Source organism: Apteryx mantelli, chromosome 3 (assembly GCF_036417845.1).
Source record: "Apteryx mantelli isolate bAptMan1 chromosome 3, bAptMan1.hap1, whole genome shotgun sequence".
NCBI classification, from domain to species: domain Eukaryota; kingdom Metazoa; phylum Chordata; class Aves; order Apterygiformes; family Apterygidae; genus Apteryx; species Apteryx mantelli.
In genome coordinates, this window is record NC_089980.1 from 102110009 (window position 1) to 102132120 (window position 22112).

Consider the following 22112-nt stretch of genomic DNA (forward strand, 5'->3'; position numbering starts at 1 on the left):
AACATACAATTAGAAACATAATAAAAATTACTAACTCCCAAAAAATAAAGCATCTATTTTCACATCAGGCACAACATCAGAACTACTAAAAAGTCAAAAGCAAAGTTAAAAATAAATCATATAGCTCTAACACATCAGACATCTATTTCAATACCCCATACATACAATGTAAAAGGACATACTACATTTTATTAAGTTCTCAAATAACATTTTTTTCTAGCCATGAATAGCCAATTCTTTTCTTAAGATTTAACATGAAAATGAACAAAATGTACTATTGTGTAATGAGTCTGGAACACGTTCTCCAGATGTTACAGTTCAAAAAAGACATTTATATAAATCAGAACAAAATCCAGATCTTGCCAAACGGCTCTGGAAGAACCAGGCAAGAAAGCTGCAACATTATTCTGCTTAAATCTATCTACACACAGACAAGGGTAACAAAACTCCAGAATTCTTACATTTTACTGAATATATGTACACCAACTAGTCATTTTTAATGCTGAATAAGATCTTCCACCCTCAGCTTAAATCCAACAAGCCTAAAATTGTGCACTATTTTGTTCTACCATATGGAATAGGTTAATAAGGACAAATACCAACATACAAGAAGTAGTAAGGTACTTCTCCAATAAGCTTGCAAACTGGTTCTGAAGCAATGAACTGTAGCCAGAAGAGACAGCATTTGCTACCTATCCATCTGTTTACAGAATAAACCTCTAATCACTTATTTCTAGTGTTGCTTTAGGTTGACCCTTTTCTTATCATTATAACAGCTTATTGCTGTGTTCTTAAAGTATCCAAAAGACTCCATGTTTATTGATAAAAAAAAGCTCATAGGAAACCCGCAGGGTGTCTTCCCACCTGCTGAAGCAGTATCCAGCCAATAGAACAACATGGAGGCATATTTCCCATGTTAACACACTGTATTACAAAACCCCAACCAGCCTATTCAAATCACATTCAACTTTTTCTTGACCTTAAACTGGAATGCTTGGCACTATAATAATAGACCCAGAACCTCCATTAACATATCTCTACTCCCTTGGCAGTAGCATGCTATGAGTCTCTACAATCACCAGTTGCCTGAACTCACAAACAACAAGATTTTTACAATATAAACACTTGAAGTATTTTATGGATTTTTGGAGGTAACATTTAGAAATTTTGAAAAAGCCATGTTATATCTTCCTCTATTAGATTAGCTTCAAAAGGTTCCCACTATTTCATCCTACCAAAAGCTGTCAAGACATTAAGCAACTTTTATAAGCATAGCCAATCCCTCACCAAGAAACTTGTTTTGGATGTTGACTTCACCAAATACCATAACAACCTGGGGCCAACCCTGTCTTCTCATCCACATTTTCCCCGCTAGGCATTTCACCTGAATACAAAACTTGTCTCCAGCAGTTTTCTGCAGCTCATAATCTCATTACAAACATTTTGCTTAAGTAAACAATTTTCTTCTCAAGGAATGACTACCACAAAAGAAATCCTGATGTCTCTTGGGCATCACTAGGTACAGCCATCTCCTAGCCAGATAAATAAATTCTTTTACTTGACTACAAAAAAAAAAGATTCATTTACTGAGAATGAAGTGTCCCCTGAAACACACACCACAGACACAAGCTCTGCAGAATAACATGTATGGATTATAGCGGGTCAAACATTGGAAATAAGCATTACCGCTGCAAGACAAGCTAGCATTATCATGAGATATATCGACAGCAAGCCTGTAAGCAATCACATTTTAGTCAGTAAGACCCAGCTAGAGCACAGCATCCAGTTTTAGATTGTCAACATTCCTGAATTACAGCAACCAGTTAGAGTTCAGAGAAGGCCAATCACTCAGAAAAAGCTTCAAACCATAAGAATAATCCAGTACAGGGACAGTGTGTGTAAGGAGGTTATGGAATCTCCACCACTGAAGGGTAAGAATAGCCTATGCCAGTTATTTGTCCCAAAATGTACTCCTGCGCTTCACAGAGATCTAATTTTGTAAGGCAGACCAAAAAATAGAGGAAAACAAATATGGAAGTGATAAATAAAATCATTTTTCAAGTATCCAGCTGATTGCAAGTGATGTGGCTAAGTTGTCCTGACATAAGGATGTTATTTTCCTGCTATAACTGTGGTTTCATATGCACTTAAGTCACTTGCTTTGATGTGTTTGAAATTTTCCAGAGGGAAAATATTTGATGCAACTCCCCCTGCATCGATGGGATTCAATACAAATGTTATTTCTCTTGATTCTTTTTCTTCTGTCATTTTCCAATTTGCAAGAAAATATTCTGGATAGATTGAACAGATGCTAATTACCTTTTATGATCTTTTTCCCATCCAATTCACACTTTTTTTTAAACTGTTTTGGAAGAAAAAAATCCTACCAACTTTATCTGTGCTCATGGCTGCATCAGAATAAAAAGAGGATTATTTATAAAAACAAGCCCATATACTTGAATACAGTAGGGTAAGTAAAGAATTAAACTTGAACTTACATGTGTGTACTTATTGCACCCTTTCTACTCCAAGGAGGAAGTTTCATTTTAGCTATGGAAAAAGAGTGAAGATGAAAAATATTGAAGCTGCTTATTTCTCATCTACTACTGACTGCATGCAAGAGTATGTCTCTAGCCACGTACATAATTCAGAACTATCTTAAAGGAAATGATCTGAAATTGATTTTGTTCTATCATACATATACGAGAGACACGCAGTTGTTCTTACTGAGCTTCATTTTATCAAATGCCCATCTGGAAAAGAGGTAATTACTGCCTACACAGCAGTAAAGTAGAAAAGACTTAGGGACTAAAGCATGCCACAGACTAAGTGACAGTTAACAACACACTGCTGACAAAGGCAGAAAACATCACTCCAGAACATATAGGAAAGATGCATAGAAACCTTATGAAAACTATTTTGTTCTGATCGGCCTCACATGGAGCACCATGTTAAGTTTTGGGTGTTACACCTCTGTAAACATGGACAAACAAAAAGAGAAGGACAGTGAGAACAAAGGTTTATTAACCAGAACAGCCAAAAGAAAAAAAGAAGAAAAAAAATCCATGAGTGAAAGCCCCTCCAACCTCTCCACTGGGTGATAGGATATTTATCCAGAAGGGAGAAAATCCGTGTTCCTCCTGTTTGCCCTGTTTTAGCACAAAGGATCCCAAACTGTGACAAATGAATCACAAGAGCAAAAATGAAACTCATTCCAAAACATTTCAGAAAAACAATTGCTGACAAAACCACTTCTGCTGCTTCTCTGGAGAGACTGGTTTTGATAGCCCAGGCAACTCTTCTGGAAGGTAGTTCAGAATTCCTTCAGAAAGGGATAGAACCAAGTCCAAGCCTCCTCTGCCCTGAGAAAGCACTCATTTCTGATGGGGGACACTACAATGACATCCTCCAGAAACGGAGAAGATCCTTCAAATAAAAATTCCCATTCAGAGTACTCACATTCAACCCATATTTCCAAATAGTTTCAAGTGAACTAAAACCACATTTTACTTTTCATTAGGAAATTCTTGAATAAAGTCATCTACACTACACTTTCACATTAAAGATGATTTATAGTAGCTTGCCATTGGTTGAAAACTTAGATGGTACTCTAATCAACCATCCAAAAAATAGGTATCTAATATAAGTGGTCACCTAGACTCCTTTGCTAGCAAGTAGGAAGAGATGCTATGAAAGAGCAACTCAGCCAGTCGCGCTACAGTTAGCACGAATTTCCTGCTATCAGTTGGTATGGACCCTAGAGGAAGCCTGAACTACTCGTTTATACCAGACCATTTTTTATGATATTTAGACTAAAGCTTCCCTTATTAGATGATAAATAGATTTTAATTTGAATTTGGGTTTGGTTTCTATTATCTATGCAAATCTCAGCCCAAAATCTGTAAAAGTGTCTAGACCTGGACCAAAAATGTTCAGTCTCCCCAAAACATTGTTATGCAGAAAGATCTGACAAGCCAATCTCATTTCTGTCAGATTCTTAGAGTTCCGAGCAAGGACTGATGTTCTATTGAGTTCTCAGGATAGCAGTCTTTGATGATTTCAGAGAGTCAGAAGGCTCCTGACAGTCTCAACCTAGCTAGACTTTTGGAGGGGCAGTAAGTACACATCAGACTCTCCCTTCCAGCAGAGACCAAACAAGTATTAAAGACAAATCTCTAGTGAGGTGGATTACTAAACAGAAGGCAATTCTGGATCAGGAAGACCTCAAGCTATAAACGTTGGGAGGAAAGCAGAGAGAATACTCAAGAGAAATATGCTTGCCTTGTTTTATATTCTTCCCAAAGTCTCCATTTTTGGCCACAGTAGGCTAGAAAGATCTTTGGAGTTGCCCCAAAAGACTGCTCTTACCTTCTTATGAGTAGCCTTCCTTGTCAACCACTATTTCTGCTATTCTCATTTCCCAGTCTTCTGCCCACTTCTTTCTTCCTTGTTACCTTATTCTGTTTTTTCCTCCCATTTCTTTACCTGCTGTCACCTTATCCCTAACTCTGATCTGTTTTTTCTTTATCCATTCCACATGCCAAAAATACAAGAGATACTGATCTTTACATGCTGCCATTTTATTTCACACTCCAGACAGAGCAACAAGGCACTTCAGGATCATTGTTTCAAATTCACCTGCAGACTTAAAGACAAATGTATGGCTATTTTATTCTGATAGTATTTTCTTCAAAAGACCAAAATTATGTACTTTCCTTTTTAAAAAAAATGTATTTGTGCACATTACCTAGACTACAAACACAGAGCAGGCAAGCAAATAGACTAGGAATCATGTGTTTTGTATCTTTGCTCTAGAGAAGAAACATCTCCAGACAGCGGAAATATGGAACAGCAAACATTCCCTACCTTTTCAGTAACAAAATTCCACAGGTTAGAGTACACAAGCCCTGCAAAATACTGACAATTAAAAATTGGGGACAGGGGGATGGATACGCATTTGGGGAAGGGACAAGAAATAAAGCAAGAATACGCCATCCAGTGTGCAAGACCTGAGGGAGGGGAGGGAGGGAACTGTTCAAGAGTATTACTTCTCTTCCCTTACCCAAAACTAACTCTCCACACAAAAATTTCAGGAGTTCACACATTTTCAGAAAGGAGGATTATACAGCAACACCTTTCTAAGCATTCAGTTCAGGCAAAATACACTAATAGAAGAATGATCAGTTGCAAAGGGATGCTGGAAAGCCAGAATCAGCCTATTTCAGATATTGAGAGACCATCTACAGGACCAAATATAGAATCCAAAGTTACAGCTACTGTGGAAAAGAAGCTTCAAAATACTGATTTGATTACATAAGATTCCTCAATTAAACTACTTCAGATAAAATTCCTCCTACCATGTCAAAAGTTCATCTGATCAAAAATTAGAATTTATTTCTTTATAAATCTGCTGGAATTTTACTTTTTAGGCCTTCAGCTGTGTTTTTATTATAGCATTACTCTACATCCTATATTCTTCTTAAGGATTGGCTACCTCAGAGTTTAAACAGCTTTTCTGGCAAAATGATTAAGTTTTAATGATAGATTTATTCTAAAAGCAAAATTTTTCTCTTCCCTACCTCTCTGGAAAATCTTCAGTAACAATCTGGATAGCAACTACCATCTGTGTTGTACTACTATTGAGTATTAATATACTAAATTCTTCATAATATAATATTAGCTGATGTTTAGACCTTAACCTCTGTAAGTGCTTACAAAGGAAGCATCAATTTGCCTCTGAATAAGTATTTGATAGGCATAGACTGCCACCTAGTGATTTTGATTACCTACAAAACTGAAAATAACCTCTTCCAGCAGAGAAAAACATCGATTCCTTCACGTTTTCATCAACACACAGCAGCGACCTCATATTATACCACTTGTATCTCTTATTACTATGCTGATGGTAAATGGAGATGGGGGATGGAGAAAAAAAGAGTCAGTACATAATCTTCGTTATAGAGGTAAGCCCTACTACTCAGCCCTGGTGAGGCCACATCTGCAGTACTGCGTCCAGTTCTGGGCTCCCCAGTACAAGAGGGATGTGACACTACTGGAGCAAGTCCAGCGAAGGGCCACAAAGATTATTTGGGGAGTGGAACATCTCTCTTATGAGGAAAGACTGAGAGAGCTGGGCCTGTTTAGCTTGGAGAAGAGAAGACCGAGAGGAGATCTTATCAATGTGTACAAGTATCTGAAGGGAGGGTGTCGAGAGGATGGGACCAGACTCTTTTCAGTGGTGCCCAGCGACAGGATGCGAGGCAACAGGCACAAACTGCAACACAGACACTTCCATCTGAACATGAGGAAAAACTTCTTCACTGTGAGGGTGACAGAGCACTGGACCAGGTTGCCCAGAGAGATTGTGGAGTCTCCTTCTCTGGAGATATTCAAAACCCGCCTGGACGTGATCCTGTGCAACGTGCTCTAGGTGACCCTGCTTGAGCAGGGGGGTTGGACTAGATGATCTCCGGAGGTCCCTTCCAACCTCAACCATTCTGTGATTCTGTAAGATCCATGGGGCTCCTCGTTCATCAATTCTGTCTGGAATTCCTTCCTTCTTGTACAGACTCTATTCTTTGCATAAAACAAGCACTGCATTCTCAACTTACTTTATCTCTAAGCCACCTTTGACAACCAGCCATGCTCCTCTTGAAATTTGGGACTGATTTCATTGTTAGAGAAGAAAGAAGCCAAAAATCACCTTGTCACCTCAGCTGTCTAAAAAAAAATTTAACTATCATTATGTGGATGAATCCTAGATCCACCTTTTAAATTTAGACTTCTCTTCCCAACTTGTATTTCAGATATTGCCACCATTTCCTTATGGGCACCTCACCAGCAGCATAATTATAAAAGAACTCTTCTCTTAATTACTCTGCCTGTCATGCCTTCTCTCTCAATCACTATCGACACCATTTCAATTCTCACCTAGACCTAAACCTTAGAATTTGCAAGACAAACACAAATCTTGGGAAAGCCTTTCTATAACAGATCTGTAGGACAAACTTTGTTTTAAGTAGGAACACAGCAAACAATTTTCAAATTTCTTTTTCTCTTCCAGCCAACACAACACTTTCTCTGGCAAATACAATCTTTGCAATGCTCTAAATGAATGTGAAGAGATAGTTTTCATACCCTGTCAGTTTGATCCCACCAGAAGTTTATGTATACATCTATTTTGTTTTTCAGTAACATGAAACATAAGCCCTCCTTATTTTTTCCTCATCAAATCTATCATCTCATTCACTACCAAGAGGTCAGCAGCATTTCCGATCAAACTGCAATACTACCTTTCATTGGCCCTTGTTGAGTTTTCACATAAGTACTTTGACCATTTCTCCTGTTCTCTCTCATGCTTTAAAGGAGTTCTTTTCAAATATTCTCAAAGTCACATCTTATTATCCTTAAAAAACCCTAACTAAAAATCTTTGCTGTTTACCACAAAATCTGATTCTAGCTATGCTGCTGATGTGCTATGACTGTTGCTTATCATATTGACAAATACAGTTTAAATATTTCTTTGTGCTCCCGCAACAGTACCTGTCTTAAAGCTCTCTGGGGCAGCAGCCATCAAATCTTTGAACAGTACTGGCACTTTTGAATACAACTGCAACAAAATGCTATTACAAGAACGAAATAATGTATTTCCTTCGTTCCAATAGTATAAGACTTTCTTGCATCAAAAAAAAACACAACAAAATATGCTCAAAGAAAAAATACACATAAAGTTTGTTCTTTTTTTCTTTTAAACTGGAAATGTTCACTAAGATGCAGAAAAGTTGCTTATGATGCTCCTTTTGCTTATTTCCCAAATGAAGTCTTCTGTTGCTCGTTTTCAAAGCAACCAACTGCTGTCTCAGAGACCTCATTTTGACAAAGTCTAATAAACAGAGTTAATATACTACTCCAAAGTCAAGAAGCCTAACTCAACTCTAACACGCAAAACTAACAAGATCACTACTAGTAAAAGTCCTGTAGCTTATCCAAACTATTTTAATATTAATGTGTAAGCCACAGAGGGAGAAAACATCCTCATAACAATTGAGCCAGAGAAACAAGAACATAAAATAAGGTTATGTTTCTAAAACTTCTTAAAAGCATAGTCATCTTCCTTCTATTTTTTGGTCCCCTGTTTCCTTGTGACCTCTCAGGTGGCAGTAATTCACCTCCTCCAGATGAAAGTACTGAAATACATCTAATTAGCAGCTGCAAGTGCTCCCAGTCCCTTTCATGCCCTGAAGAAACCAAGCTGCTGTCACCTAACATTTCATAACCTTTTTCTTCCATACTTTTTCTTCTTTTTCTTCTAGGGGGAGAGATAGCAAATACCAGACTAAAAACCACCAGGTTAGTGTATCCACCACCAGTTTCCAAGACCTTGCCAACTGCTATGTATTAGCAAGCATGTAATACATGAAACTTTTTTTTTTTTTAATATTCCAATAACAGTATTTCCTGCAACAAAATCAGTAGTTCAAGAAGCCACAAGGGGATAGCCAAAGGAGAAACGTTAATTGTAAGAACAGTGATCTCAAAAAACTCAAAAAATCTTCCAGATTTGTCAGACATCATTGACTAGGTGGTTAGACTCTATCCATCAAAAACCATGAATACACTTCCATTTTCTTTCAGATTGCATGTTGTTGCATCAACAGAGCTTCTCCTTCCCACCACCTTTCTTAAAAACCTTGATTCTCAGCTACAGGAGGCTGTCCACCAAAACCAATGAAACCAAACTTCTTCTAAATCAGACACAATATAAGGATGAATTGAAATCATGGACCATGCAAGAAACTATCAAACGCACCAGCAAGTTTTTACTTTTTCTCTTCCACTGAGCTCACCTCAACTATCTGAGATGATTAAGTACTATCCCATTTTTCATGTACTTTTGCAAATCTTTTTTTTTAATCTAATGGAGAGATAAAAAAAACACTACTTCTATTATTAAGATTACTTTGAGGCAAAGGTCGTAACATTTTTCTGGATCCCTTTACATAAGTCCCTCAAACAAGTAAACATTCTAGATGAAGCACATTGGCTTTTCTAGGGCATGTTAGAAAATGGTATACTTAAAAGATTAAAATTCATTTTAATGTAATTTTTCCTAGCCCTTGACAGACAGAACCAAAAAGCATCTCCTTGTATTGTTGTTAAGAGGCTTAAATTTGATGAGAATAATTAAATAGGCACACACTGATAAGCATCTGGTCCAATTACACGTGAAAAACTGAAGTTATACTGATAGTTGAAGAAATAGAAAAGACTTAAGTAATGATGTCAGCAAATTCAATAACTTTGAAAACTTACATAAACAATAACAGATAATCAAAACATTTTCCATTTTCAAGGACAGAAAGGAAAACAAAAGCCCATTTACAAGATTTCTCTTCCACAGATTCTTCTCCCACAAACCATATGGGGCAAAAAAAAGAGGAAAGATTCTTATAGGAAAATAATGTTCAATTAAAAAGCTAACTTACCATATTTGTCTCGCAAACCAACTGTACACCTGAAGACTCCTCCAAAGGCTACATCTTCACCAAATATTACTGAAAAACAAGAAGAGTAGAGAGGGCTAAGGTAACCCCAATGCAACTTACTTTTAATCAAGATGTTTCAAAGGTTTTTATACATACTAGACACAGTAAACGCAAGTAGCACCTACATTATTCATTTGACTTCTAGGTTTATCTAGATCTCTGAGTGCTTCCAGTGCACAACCTAACTATAACAAAAGGAGAACCAAACTTAATAAGGAATCAATACAGCAACACAACCATGTCTCAAAACAAAATTAATTTAGCCATGGCTTCATTAAACCACCTATTTATTTTTCTGAAATACTCTGTATCACCACAACTTCTACTAAAAGCAATTTAAGAAACAATTATATTCAGTTACTGAAGAGTCATTGATGCTATCTATATGTTCTACTCTGGTAAGCATTTGCACTCTTCATCCCCAAATTTCAGTGAATCTAGTCCTTTGAAAAAATATAACATTGAAATATTCTTCAAAAATATTAATCCAGCCTGAAAATTTCAAACTTTCTCTAAATTTACCTGCCAAATTCCCCAAGAGCGACCTCAAAGAAACTCTGAGTGACTTCCTCTACAGAAAAGACGGCAACCTAATAACCAGGACAACTGGACAACAACACTATCATCTTTATAATATAGATCATCTACCAATTAAAGTCTTATCACTTAAAGTAATTGTTCTTAAAATTTAGCTTCATATCAACTAATCTGTTCTCTTTTTTCTCTGAATATATGGAATGTCGATGTTTAACTTTTTAAAAAGTTTTATTATTTAATTATATAAATATTGCCCATTTCAATATTTTGAAGCATATAAATGTTAGCAGTATCACCAATAACAACTCTCATGAACTGGGTCAGTTCTGATAATTCTCAAATTCCTCAATACTCTTCATAGTGCAAAGGACATGAAATCGAGTTATTTCCCTTGCATACAAACTTTTTTTTTTTTTTAAAGAAAAATACATCTCTAATAGGAAGCACTAAAAGGGGTTAACTCACTTCTGATAATAAGATTTATGATACTGCTTAAACAAAAATAACTTATATAATGATGTAAAGCCAATACTGTCATGACGTTTATGATTGGAGTACCTTTCCAGATCACTGCCCTACTAATTCATTTTCATCATTAATTTGTTTGCATTTTTTGATACTTAAAATCTTTGTAAGGCCTTTCCATTACCATATGGCTAGTTACTTCTGAGCCAGCTGGCATAAAAAAACACCCCCTTTCATGCTGCCATCAGCAAACTTCCATGGACTTACTCATTCTTTTCGGCCACTGAATATATTTTCCTGGACTGATTCTAAAATCCTCATCAACACAAGTATGAGGTTTTCCATTATTTAAACAAGAGTTGCTCAATTCCCATATGACTAAAAACATATGAAGGACATGCTTTCTGTTACAAAAAGTACTAATGAATTCAGTAGGTAGGCTCATATTCACAAATCTAGACTTCAGAACTCTTAACACCATCTTGCAAAGTACTTTGCACAGATCCAGCCCTGCAAAGCTAAGGACCAAGACTGGAACCTAAATCACCTAAAATGCTGAAGATGACATGACTTTAGGTTCCCACTGGACTAATATTCTGCTTACTTTCATATAGCTGATTTTACAGAAACGGTACTAGAATCTCTTCTTGGCTCCACTTCACCTTTAGTTGCTTAAGTCTATTTTAGTAAAGTCGATTATAGCGCAGCTCTATAGCTTGAGATGGAATACATACAGGCATAGAACTGGATACACAACATCAAATTTGTCCTAACAGATTAGACAATTAGTGAGACATCAAATTTAGCAGTCATTTAAGCAGTACCAAAAGAGTTGTGCTAAAAAGAAAAAAAAAACAGAATTACACAACAAGATCATACAGCATTTGCAGCTGTGTTCATGGCATTAAATATATCTTTCGGGTATTTAGCATCATCACACCTTTTCTTACTACAGCAGAAGCAACAGACCTCTTGTTATGCATAAGAATAAAGAGTAAAATAAAACAGTTTTGTGAAAAAGAAAGAGGTTAGAATAAGTCTGTGTAATCAAACTACAATGCTACATTTCATTTTTGACTAGCTACTTCAGAGTTATACATTATCCAGACTGCAAGAGACCAGAACATTTTACATTGCATATGTGCAGCGATGAACAGAAATCAGGAAAGCTAGAAAGGAATTTTGGAGGGCAGGGAAGGAAGGGGAGGGAGAATGGGTAGAGGGAGTCTCTAAAAAAAACTTCTTTAAGCATGAAGATTTGAAGGACTCAAAATGAGGATTTACAAAACAAAAGGTAAAAAAATTACCTGTCCGGATCCAGGCTGCCCGTAAGTACAGTTCACATCAACAATACCCAGAAGTATGTTAAGAAACCTATGTTTCTGTCCCAACTTACAAGTGAAATACACTCCGTTGCCATAGGAGGTAATTACAGCTTAGATCACATAATCCATTAATAATTTGTTAATACTTAATCTATACATTTTTAATCCTAATAAAACATTTTTTCTTTGAAACTCAATAAAAGTATAGAAATAATACTGAAAAGTTTAAATGGCTACAGCAAATGCTTGTAATATTGTACACAAATAGGCAAAATAGAACACCATTTATCCACAGCAAGATGCATAACAATTGTAGTATACCTGCAGTTGGATCTTTGGCTAAAGCGTTATCCAAGGCACTTGTTATTGACTGGAAGAGATTCATCTTCTGAGTTTGCCCTGCATGAAAGGGATTATTTAGCTTTTCAATTCATTTCAAAACTCAAAATATATCAGAAAACACTGGAGCAAAACATTACTAAAAACTTAGCTAGCAGCTAGCCCACTGTTAAGAGTAACTCAACAACTCATTTGCTTGGTAACTTTAAGTTATGGGATGGAGCACAATATATTTTGCAATTTCAAGGACTACAATTGTGCTGTACAACATTCAGACTTTTTTCAAAAACTATGCTCATGGCTACAGCAAATGTAGCCTGCTCTCTGAACTGCAGTTTGAATGTGGCAGAAGTATCAAACCCACATTCCAAATAACAAGCAAACACCGTGAATGCTGAACAGCTATACTTACAAAGGGTAAAGTAAATGCACTAGACTGCTATATTAAAGTCTGCTGCAGTAAGGATCGAAAGAAAACCTTCAAAAACAAAAAAGACTACCTATGTCCCCTTCTTCACTTCCAATGCTGCAAGGACAAAAAAATGGGCCTAAAAATCAAAGACTGGAGAAAGCAATAGCTCTGTCACCGCTGCTGTGACCAACTCTGATTCTGCAAGCAAATAAAATAATGCTTTATAAGAACCTGATCAAATAGAAATTACCTGGCTGAAATTTGGTAGCAATTATTTAACTGACAAAAACTGTGTTCAGATCATGACTGAGAGCACAGCCTAAGAGAATATTACCTACTAGCCTACATAGCTTATCAAAAAAAGTATTTATTCAGGTGAAAATCCTAGACAAATGTGAGAGCAGGATTTGGAAACCTGACAGAAGAACAACATTCTCTTTCCAGTAGCTAGAGCATCTCTCAACAAACATTCAGCTTCCCTCTCTCTTAAACAGTTAATTAACGTTAGCATGTTTTGTTAAAGACCTGTGTCATGCCATGCCAGAGCTGGGTAGCTGAATTCCAGCGCTCAGAAGCTTCACTTGTTAAACTTTTCATGACCTTTTAAGATGAGGATGCTACAAATGGAACTGTTATATGAACTGTTTAAATTATATGAAAGCTACAAAAAAATCAATATTTACGAATTCAATGGAGGGGAAGCAGAACAGCCATTGGCTCTCTTTCCCCAACCATCCACATAAGTATTTAGGTTATCCTTTTAACAAGATACAATCCTTCCAATATTTGATATGCATAAACACCTGTCACTCCAGCAACTGCCAGAAACTCTTAATACTGACTGTTCTGACCTGCTGCCCTCACTTATAACAGAGAGGCTCCTGTATCAGTCCCTGCAGGAAAAGAGAAACTAATTGCACCCTTTGGATTTGAAATGTGGAGTTGGAGGTGCAATGTCTTAACAGTATCAAGATCAATACGGGCTTTACTGTATTTTACTTTCACTATTTTTCACAAAATTTCAAAGCATATTTTAAAACAAAGGGAACTAACTTTCTATTAATAAATAGCAACAAAATCAGGCCTGTCCCACAAGGGCTTCTTCATTATAATCTCAAGCAGAGATCTGCAGCACACAGGCTTTACTCTGCAACATCCTGAATGCCTATACTTCCATCAACCTATATTTTAATGACTAATGGAAATTGCTCAGAGCCATCTTTGACTTCATTGCCAAGTCAGAGCACCAAGGTATCGAACTAAATAATTTTCTTCCAGAAGACAGAGGTTCACATGAGAGAAAGAGCTATTCTGTAGAAAGGCAGCTTCTTCCAGAAGCACTCATCACTAGTCACTTTCACCAAGATGTCTTAGAAATAAAGTCAAAATACTAAATTTCATCCTCACTCATTTCCAACTCAACCAGATTCAGACTGAACACAGATATCTCAGACCTTTACAAGACAGCAGCTTTTATTAATCATAGGCCTACTACCAGGCTCGTGGTTTAAGGGTGTGATAAGGAGAGGCAAGTGCAAGGCGCTGAGTAAGTTACTGCCAAACCCTGCGCCACTGCAGGATTTCGAAGGGCCACCGGGACAGGCCCCGCTAGGGCAGGGAGAGAAAGGGGCCCGCGCAGGCCCGCCGCTACCGCACTGACTGCCCGAAAACTCGCCGCCGAGCTGCTCCAGGCGCAGGGAGGCGCCCAGCCAGGCGGCGGGGAACGTGACCGCGCGCCCGGGAAGTTCCTGCCGCCCCCGCGGCCTCGGGCCCCGGGCCGGGGAGAACGTGCTCAACGGGCGCAGGCACCGGACGGCGCCGGCGCGGAGGCGGGAAACGCCCACCCCAGGGGAGGCGGCGCGGAGCCGGCAGCGGAGCGAGGGGGAGCCCGGCCCCCGCGGGGTGGACCCCGGCCCGGCTCTCACCGTACGCGCTGGGCGCCGGGTCCGGCTGGAAAGCGAAATGGGCCGCGGGCCGGCGGGGCGCGGCCGGCAGCGGGGGCAGCCGCCCCCAGAGCCCGCCCCGGCGGCGCGCCGCCACCGCCCCGCGCAGCGCCAGCCCGGCCGCCATCGCCGCCGCTGTCAGCGCCGCCGCGCGTTCTAAAGAGGCGGGGACCCAGCCCGGGCCTCTTATTGGCCAGCAGCGGGAGGAGGACGGGCCAATCAGAAGCCCTGCTGTTGTGGGTGGGGATGGGAGGGGATGAAGCGTTTATTGCGCGTGCGCCGAAAATGGAGCCGTTGGGGAACAGACCCGGTGCGGCGATGGGACGAGGGGCGGGGGGCCGTGCCCGGCGAGGGGGCGTGGCCGGGGGCGGGGAGAGGTGGGAGGTGGGGCCGGGGTCTTGGGGGTGGGTGTGGTGCGCGCACGTTGTAAGGGCCGGCACTGCGACCGTTGGGGTCTGCGAAGCGGGACGTGAGGGCGCTGGGCGTCCAGCAGCATCACTCGGAGCGGCGCTGTGGCTGGGTCGAGACGGGGCCCCCTCCCCGCTGGCACAGCTAATAACGGTTTACCGGCCCCTGGGCACTTCAGGGAACCCCAAAGTGAGCCTCGCCTCGCTGCCTGGCTGTCTCACAGCCGTGGCTGAAACAAAAGTCTTCACCTCTCCTAAACATTTTTCTTTTCTTTACTTGGGACTTTCATGTTGCCATCCCGACATCAAGAAACCACTGAATGAATATCTGAACTCCACAAATTTTACCACATAAGATTTCCAGGCAGGAGGAAAAGAACGAATGGAGACACCTGCAAATATTATCTGTTCATCATGTCTCTCTTTCACCCCCGTCTCTGCCATGTCTCCAGCCTCTCTGAATCTAGCTCATTTTTAATTCATTGTCTTCTCCAAGGTCTGCCTCTTTTTCCAAAGCCTCTTTGTCTTACTTTCATTAAATTCTGTTTTTAACAATTGAAATTAGTGTATTTATGGTTTTTCATAGCCACATATTTTCCTTGCCAAGTATTATAAATTAATCTTACTAATGTTCTCTGCTTGCCAAAGTGATGGTTTTATGTTCACTCTCCAATGTTTCCATCAGCCAGGTTAGGCTTCTCACACCAGTTTCACAGGTCTTTGCAGCTCTGTTCTTCTACATTCAGCCTTGCCATGTTTCAGTTATGTCCATGTCCATTGTTTCCCTTCTACCAATGCTTCACATCTTGCCCACTTATGTGCTTCTCCCTCAACCCCTTTCATGCAACCTTCAACACATGCTACAAGCCTCTTTGAGCTGTCCTTCTTTGTCTGTATTAGTATTATCTTTAAGATTTACTTTTCTCTACCCAAGTTGTCCTGGGTACAAATTGCCTGTTGTTATTTTCCCATTACCAAATGTCTCTATTTGCCTGTAGGGATGTACTTTGCCTGCCCTTAGGCTCTCAGCTCTTTAAAGCAGGGAAATAGGATGTTAGAGAATATTGGACTGAAGCTGTCTAGAATTAATTGCTTAGCATAACTTGCTTAGCATTAGTAGCTAAATTTGCTGAAGCCTTAGGCCTCAGGCTGTGAACTTTTACTTAGATAAGTAAAAGGGGGCCCCAGAGCTGGGTCAAGCTGGAGAGATAAAGAAGTTGCACGGACAGCAGGAGTAGCCAACCTTGAAGATAAGAAGCAGCCTGCCTAGAGACAATGAAGGGGACCAGTGAAGAAGGGGAAGACCCCAGACCTAACTATTACTGTTGGTCCAAACTATCGCTTAAGGGGTGGGGAAGTTAGATTGTAAGGGTGTAATTGCCCAGGGATTTCTTTGTTCAGGGTCCCTCTTTGGAGGCACCCAGCTCGAGCTGTAATTACCACACGTGTATCATTAAATTTTATTTCTCTCCAATCCGACTTCGAACTTCTGCCTCAGCAGGAACCTAGGGTCGGACCCTGTTATGGAGACCGACGAGCCTAATAGTTTCCATAACATAGGAATTATCATGATGGGTTGCATTTTTAGTTTGCTCCAACTCCAAAACTTTGCATCAGAGAAAAAGAGTAGAAACTAGAATGATGTAAATGTGGCATAATCTCTTTCCAGTGAGAGGGGGTTTTGTGTAACTCCTCCTGAATAGGGCTTAATTTTAAACACTAAAGTATGAGATTTAATATCTGATCTAAAATATATGTCACTATTATGTTTAGATATTCTTTTTTTCTAAGTTACAACCTCTTACTGAATATTGCTGTTAATGGTTTCAGGACTATGCTATTGCAGACTATTGTTTCATTATGCATTGTGTAAAAAAAATATTTCTTTATTTTGAATTTCTTAATTGTTGGGATTTATAACAGGTAATAGGTTAATCTTATTCCTAACTGAGGAGATCAGCTCTTTAACATGCCCTTTATCCTTGGAGACCACTGACAAAGTGCTGAAGTTCAGGGGGTCAAATAAGTTCTTACACGATATCCCAGTATATCCCATGGAGGGATAATACTGATGAAGATCTAAGAAATCTTGATGAGCATTTTAATAAACAATAGAAAATATCTCTCCAATAAAAGAGGAATAAATGTCAGATTTGGGGCCTACTCGCCACTGTATTGGGAGGCAAAACTCTCACTAATCATCTACTTAAATATTTGAAAAGCTTAGTACATTCCAAATATTATAACCACCAAATGATAAATAACCATTTATTTGTATGGCTAATAACAAAAGAAAGGACAACAGATAACAAATATCCTTGTTTATTTTTACAAATAATTGCCTGTATTTCTTTCAGTGAGCAGGGTATTCTAGTAGAAGGAATTTAACTATATTTACACACCATTGTGGCCAGATCTGCAAGACTGACAAATAGAGAACAGACAGTATAGATAAACTCTCTACCTGTAAATCTGTTGACTATCATTAACACATTAATTGTTGGACCTGTGAGTAGTTAAACTCAAATTCTAAACTATGAAATCTTCAAGGTTTATGTACAATTAATGTTTCACATGATGTATAATTTATAAATGTAGCAATAATCTTGGTCAGATATTCCAGGAGATGCTTCAGTTTTCAACACAGGCAGATAAGGAATACTCCTTACTATTTTTGGTCAGTAACTATTGCTTCCTACATCTGGTGGTATATGGTATTGAAGGGGAAAAGAATGGTTATGCAGCCCAGCATCTTACAGTGGGAATTATGACATTTTTGGTGAAAGGAGGGAAAAAAGAAATACTCGCCTGCAGTGAGACCTGCTGTGCCGTTCAGAGCTAGATGAAAGAGAAAAAAGTGTCTAGAGGTGAGGTTTGCCACCTAAATTATTAATACCTTTTGAGTACAAAAGATATTTTGTCCACCTGGCCTTAGGAAGTTGCATTGGGACTAAAAATGGAAATGGGTAATCAAAGAGGTTTGTCCAAATGTACTTTGATTGACCAATGTTTTCAAGGAGAGGAGTCCAAACATTCATGTCTTTCCAGCTGTGATAGGGTAATAATTATACCCACATCCTGATATGTTATGATATTCCAGCAACTTCAATTACATTTTGAAGACAGCTTTCTCATTTGGAAGTCATTCACTCACTTAGGGACACTTCTGTTAAATTTACACACTAGATTTTAAGAGCTGAAATCAGCTACATTCCCCATCTGTGTGTATTAGTCATTGTGTGCATCCTTAGTGTTGTTGACAACCATTTAAAAACTCTGGGAGTCATTACTATTATTTCTGAATAATCACGGAGAGCAATTAATGAGTATCTGAAAGACTGATAATGACTGCAGACCCTACTGATAGGGACTAGATTATGCGCTTCTTTGTGCCAGCATTAATCAGATGTAACTCCTTTGAAGTCCATGGAGCTACTTCTGATTGACATGGACCTAATTGTGAGCATATGGCCCCATGTCTATTATTCTATTCCAATATCTCTCAAAATTTGGACGTAGCTTGTGGCTGAATCTTAGACTCCTTCTGAGCTTGTCACGTTTCCCAGCATGTGTTGTTTTATTTAAACTACATCTCTCCAGCTGGTGAGGCTTCCAGGTGATTTCTGTTGCATTGCTTTGAGTGTAGTTTTACTGCTGTTACCTTATAAATTCTGACTGTTATGCTATATTGTTGCTCTATGTTCTCCTCACTGCTTAATGGTTCATTGTAGCATGTTCCCCACCCCAAAATTCAATTAGCTGACCCACCTAATAGGCTTGCTAATGAGCACCCTTCTCACTCTAATGCTATGTCTTGGCTCTACTGCTGTTTTCTTTCTTCCTTTGCTGTCTTCTCTCTTACTGCTATTATAAACATGGTCAGCTTCATCCTTTTTTTTTTTTTTTCTCTAATTTGTTGGTGCTTTGGAGCTGTTTTCTCCCCTCTCTCTCACTCCTTCACTCGCAGGAATATGGTATTTTGCTGGTTAAGGACAGTTGTCCCTTTTGGGGTACATACAACTGAGTAACTGTCTTCTAACGTGCACTGTGGAAAGGAGCAAAAGTAGCTTTTGGCCTGACTGTTTTGCTGTCAGTCCTGTACAGGTTAGAAATGTGAACAGAAGGGGCAGTCTTACTCCTAGGAACAAATACTAAGGGAAGACAAACTGAAAGAGAAGAGAGCAAAATAGAGAAAGAACAGTGTGGTTTAAAACATGAATCATAAGTATTATTGGTTGCAGCAGAGCAGCAACGGTTATGGGTGAAGGGACTTAGAAGTGAATGGTTTCATTTTAGGTAGCACAAACACTGGGACCCATTTTGCAGTTTAGCATAGAAGTGATTCGTTTAGATTTTGATCAAGAGCAGACAGTGGGCACTGTATCTGCAGCCCGTCAAGCTGGGATCTGCCAGATGTCAGGGAAAAAAAGGAAAAGTAGCTTTCAAGCAGCTGTCTGTTTGCTCGCATTTGGAGGAGTTTTGTACCCGCTTGCAGGAGAGTCAGAAATCATCCAGTTACTTCTGCTGCATCACCAACCTCTGTGTTAAGACAGTCCTTCCCACTCAGACTAGAAAAGTAACTATGGCTTTCTTCCCCAATTGTTTTTTAGATTTTTAAACATTTTGCCAGAATGATCACCCCCAAATTAAAGACAATCCTATTTTAAAATGACATGAGTAATTCCTAACATTAAGTGAAGCAATGTTAGAAACAGTAGGAGCTGTCTGCAGAGACACTACTCAACTTCTTTTATAAGAGATCTTGGTGTTTCATAATTACTGGAAGAGAATCCCACTCTCTTTTGTTTAATTTGATCAGCTTTAATTGCTCTGAAACCACAGTGCGTTTTTAACTTTTATTTGCTACTGTGATTTCAGCTTAATCTAGAAGTACCTGTATAGGGAAGTGATTTCTGATAGTTGACAGCTTATAATTGTAATACAGAAAAGGCATAGAGAAATCCAATTTATATGAGAAAAAAGGAGCACATTTTTATCTTGAGGATAATTAAATGTTGAAACAATTTACCTGAGAACACACTGGATTCTCATTGCTTCTGTTCTTCAAATAAAAAATAGATTTATTTCTAGAACATATACTGTAGCTCAAACAGAAGTTGTGATCTGGATATTGAAATTAGTGGGTATGGTCATACTGAAATAATCATATTACTGTGTTCCAGTTTTAAAATATTTGTTGTTGATCACTAACAAGAGAATATTGCTATTTAACAGAAGAAGGAATGCCAGAAATCTCAATCAGATGCAGAAAGAGCTGAGAGCTGGATTCTTGAAACCATTTAACTAATGTTATAAGCGATGTTCAAAAAGCAAATATACAGGAGTCCTGGGATTAAAATTCAGGATTCTTGATAAAAAATATCCATCCTGCAGCATATAAAATGTACTGAAATGCCTCTTCGATATTCTGATAGTACACTACTGTGTATTGGTCAGTTTTGACCCCGATTCTAATAGTATGATCATATGCAGGGAAAGTGAAAAAGGGGAAATAACAAGGTGCAACGGCTCAACTTGAGCCTGGAACCTGTTGACCCAAAGCCTCATTTGTTCTGCATAATCAGTTGTCTCCCTAGAGCACAGTGCAGTTTTCATGTCTGTTTGAATGAGCTACCTTCATGAAGCACTTTGTCCTCCATATATAGGTATTACATGTAATTCTATATCATTGTTGCTATAATCATTGGAGGACTATCTGCTTATTTCATTCAGACTGATAGCATTACCTCCAATTAAAATAATAATTAACAGTAAAGCCTATTTTACCATGTGTACAGGTCAAAGCATGTCACAAAGGGAATAGAAAGGAAAATCCACTGCTTCTGAATTATCTTTCTTTCAGAAGATACGGCATTATTCAGTTAGTTGGCTTTAAATAACGGACATGTGATCTAAAGAAATCACCTTCTGATCGTATGAGTTTCTTACAGCTTTCTGCAATGTTGCTGTCTAGCACTGGCAGGTACTGCTCTAGACATAACTGTGTACAAAGCAACATGTTCCACAGGTTTAACTAATTGTTTGAGGTTTCAGTTCACCTTGCCATAGACTGACCTTGTGCTACTGATTAGAGTGGGAACTGTGATCAATTATAAAAATAGTAAATCTAGCCCCATAATATTAATAATAATTACTGTAAATTGAACATACAGAATTTGTACTCTCCCAGCAACTGAATGTGTAAAAGTCATAATCCTGCTCTAAAATTACAAAATTTGGACTTCTAAGTATGGAGACATCGATTTGTATGCATCAATTGTCTGTTTCTTGGACCAGTATTGATAGCCAGATAGGCAATATTGCACAAGTCAGTTGTCCAGACCCACATTTCATTGCTCTCAAACATGATAAGTTTGAAAATAACTGTATTCCATACTTTCAGAGTGTAAATAATCAAAGCTATCCAAAACCAGATTGTATTCTAGCAACCCCTGTGATATTAATTGTGTAAAAGCAAAATCCCTTACTCAGCTGTCATTTCTCCTAAACTTAGTCCAAATGGCGTGATTTTCTTTCCTTTCCACATTCCTGTCCCCTCTAGTTTGATCACCTTTGCAGTTAGGTGGCATTCTAGCTATTTTCCTAGGTTAATTTACAAAGGCTTGGGGTATTGATCCTATTCACATTCTCATACTGCAGTCAATGTTGCACTGATGTCTGCAAAGATGCAGTCACCCACCTGCAGCCACCTTTAAATAAGGTGGTAAGCTGTGGTATTTATTCTTTCTTTCTCCCTGCACTCAATCCATTTTTCAGCCCAGGAAAAACAATGTAGACACATTTTTATTTTTAATATACTAAGAGTACATCTTTCTATATGCTCCTTTGACTAAAGATTTTCATGAGTGCTGAGTACCTGCAAATTCTATTGGTTATCACTCAAAGCAGGAATGCTTAACACTTGGTGCTATTCATATGGCTGTGAAGACATCTAAGTTGATTCATCTTTTGTGCCTCATTCTAAAAAACAGCTTGATTGCAGAAATGCTGTATGTTGATTCTTTCTAATTTTTGTGTAAGGAATTGCTTCATGAGTAGGCATATGACAAAGTTCTGCCTAAATTTAAATTAGATTAACAGAATCTCTCTCGCCGAGTTTTCAGAGGCACCATGCCTCT

At 38.7% G+C, this 22112-nt stretch overlaps 1 protein-coding gene across 3 annotated transcripts in view; it reads right to left on the reverse strand.

The window, feature by feature from the left end:
* Nucleotides 1–14626, reverse strand: part of BCKDHB (branched chain keto acid dehydrogenase E1 subunit beta) — a 154379-nt gene extending 139753 nt beyond the window's left edge. For all 3 annotated transcript variants that reach the window (XM_067294065.1, XM_067294066.1, XM_067294067.1), the window contains exons 1-3: nucleotides 14549–14626; nucleotides 12194–12271; nucleotides 9486–9554 (exon numbers count right to left, since the gene is read on the reverse strand). In XM_067294065.1, coding sequence (XP_067150166.1) covers nucleotides 9486–9554; nucleotides 12194–12257 — 133 coding nt within the window. In that variant the 5' untranslated portion in view covers nucleotides 12258–12271; nucleotides 14549–14626. The remainder of the gene's footprint in view (nucleotides 1–9485; nucleotides 9555–12193; nucleotides 12272–14548) is intronic.
* Nucleotides 14627–22112: the final 7486 nt, after the last annotated feature.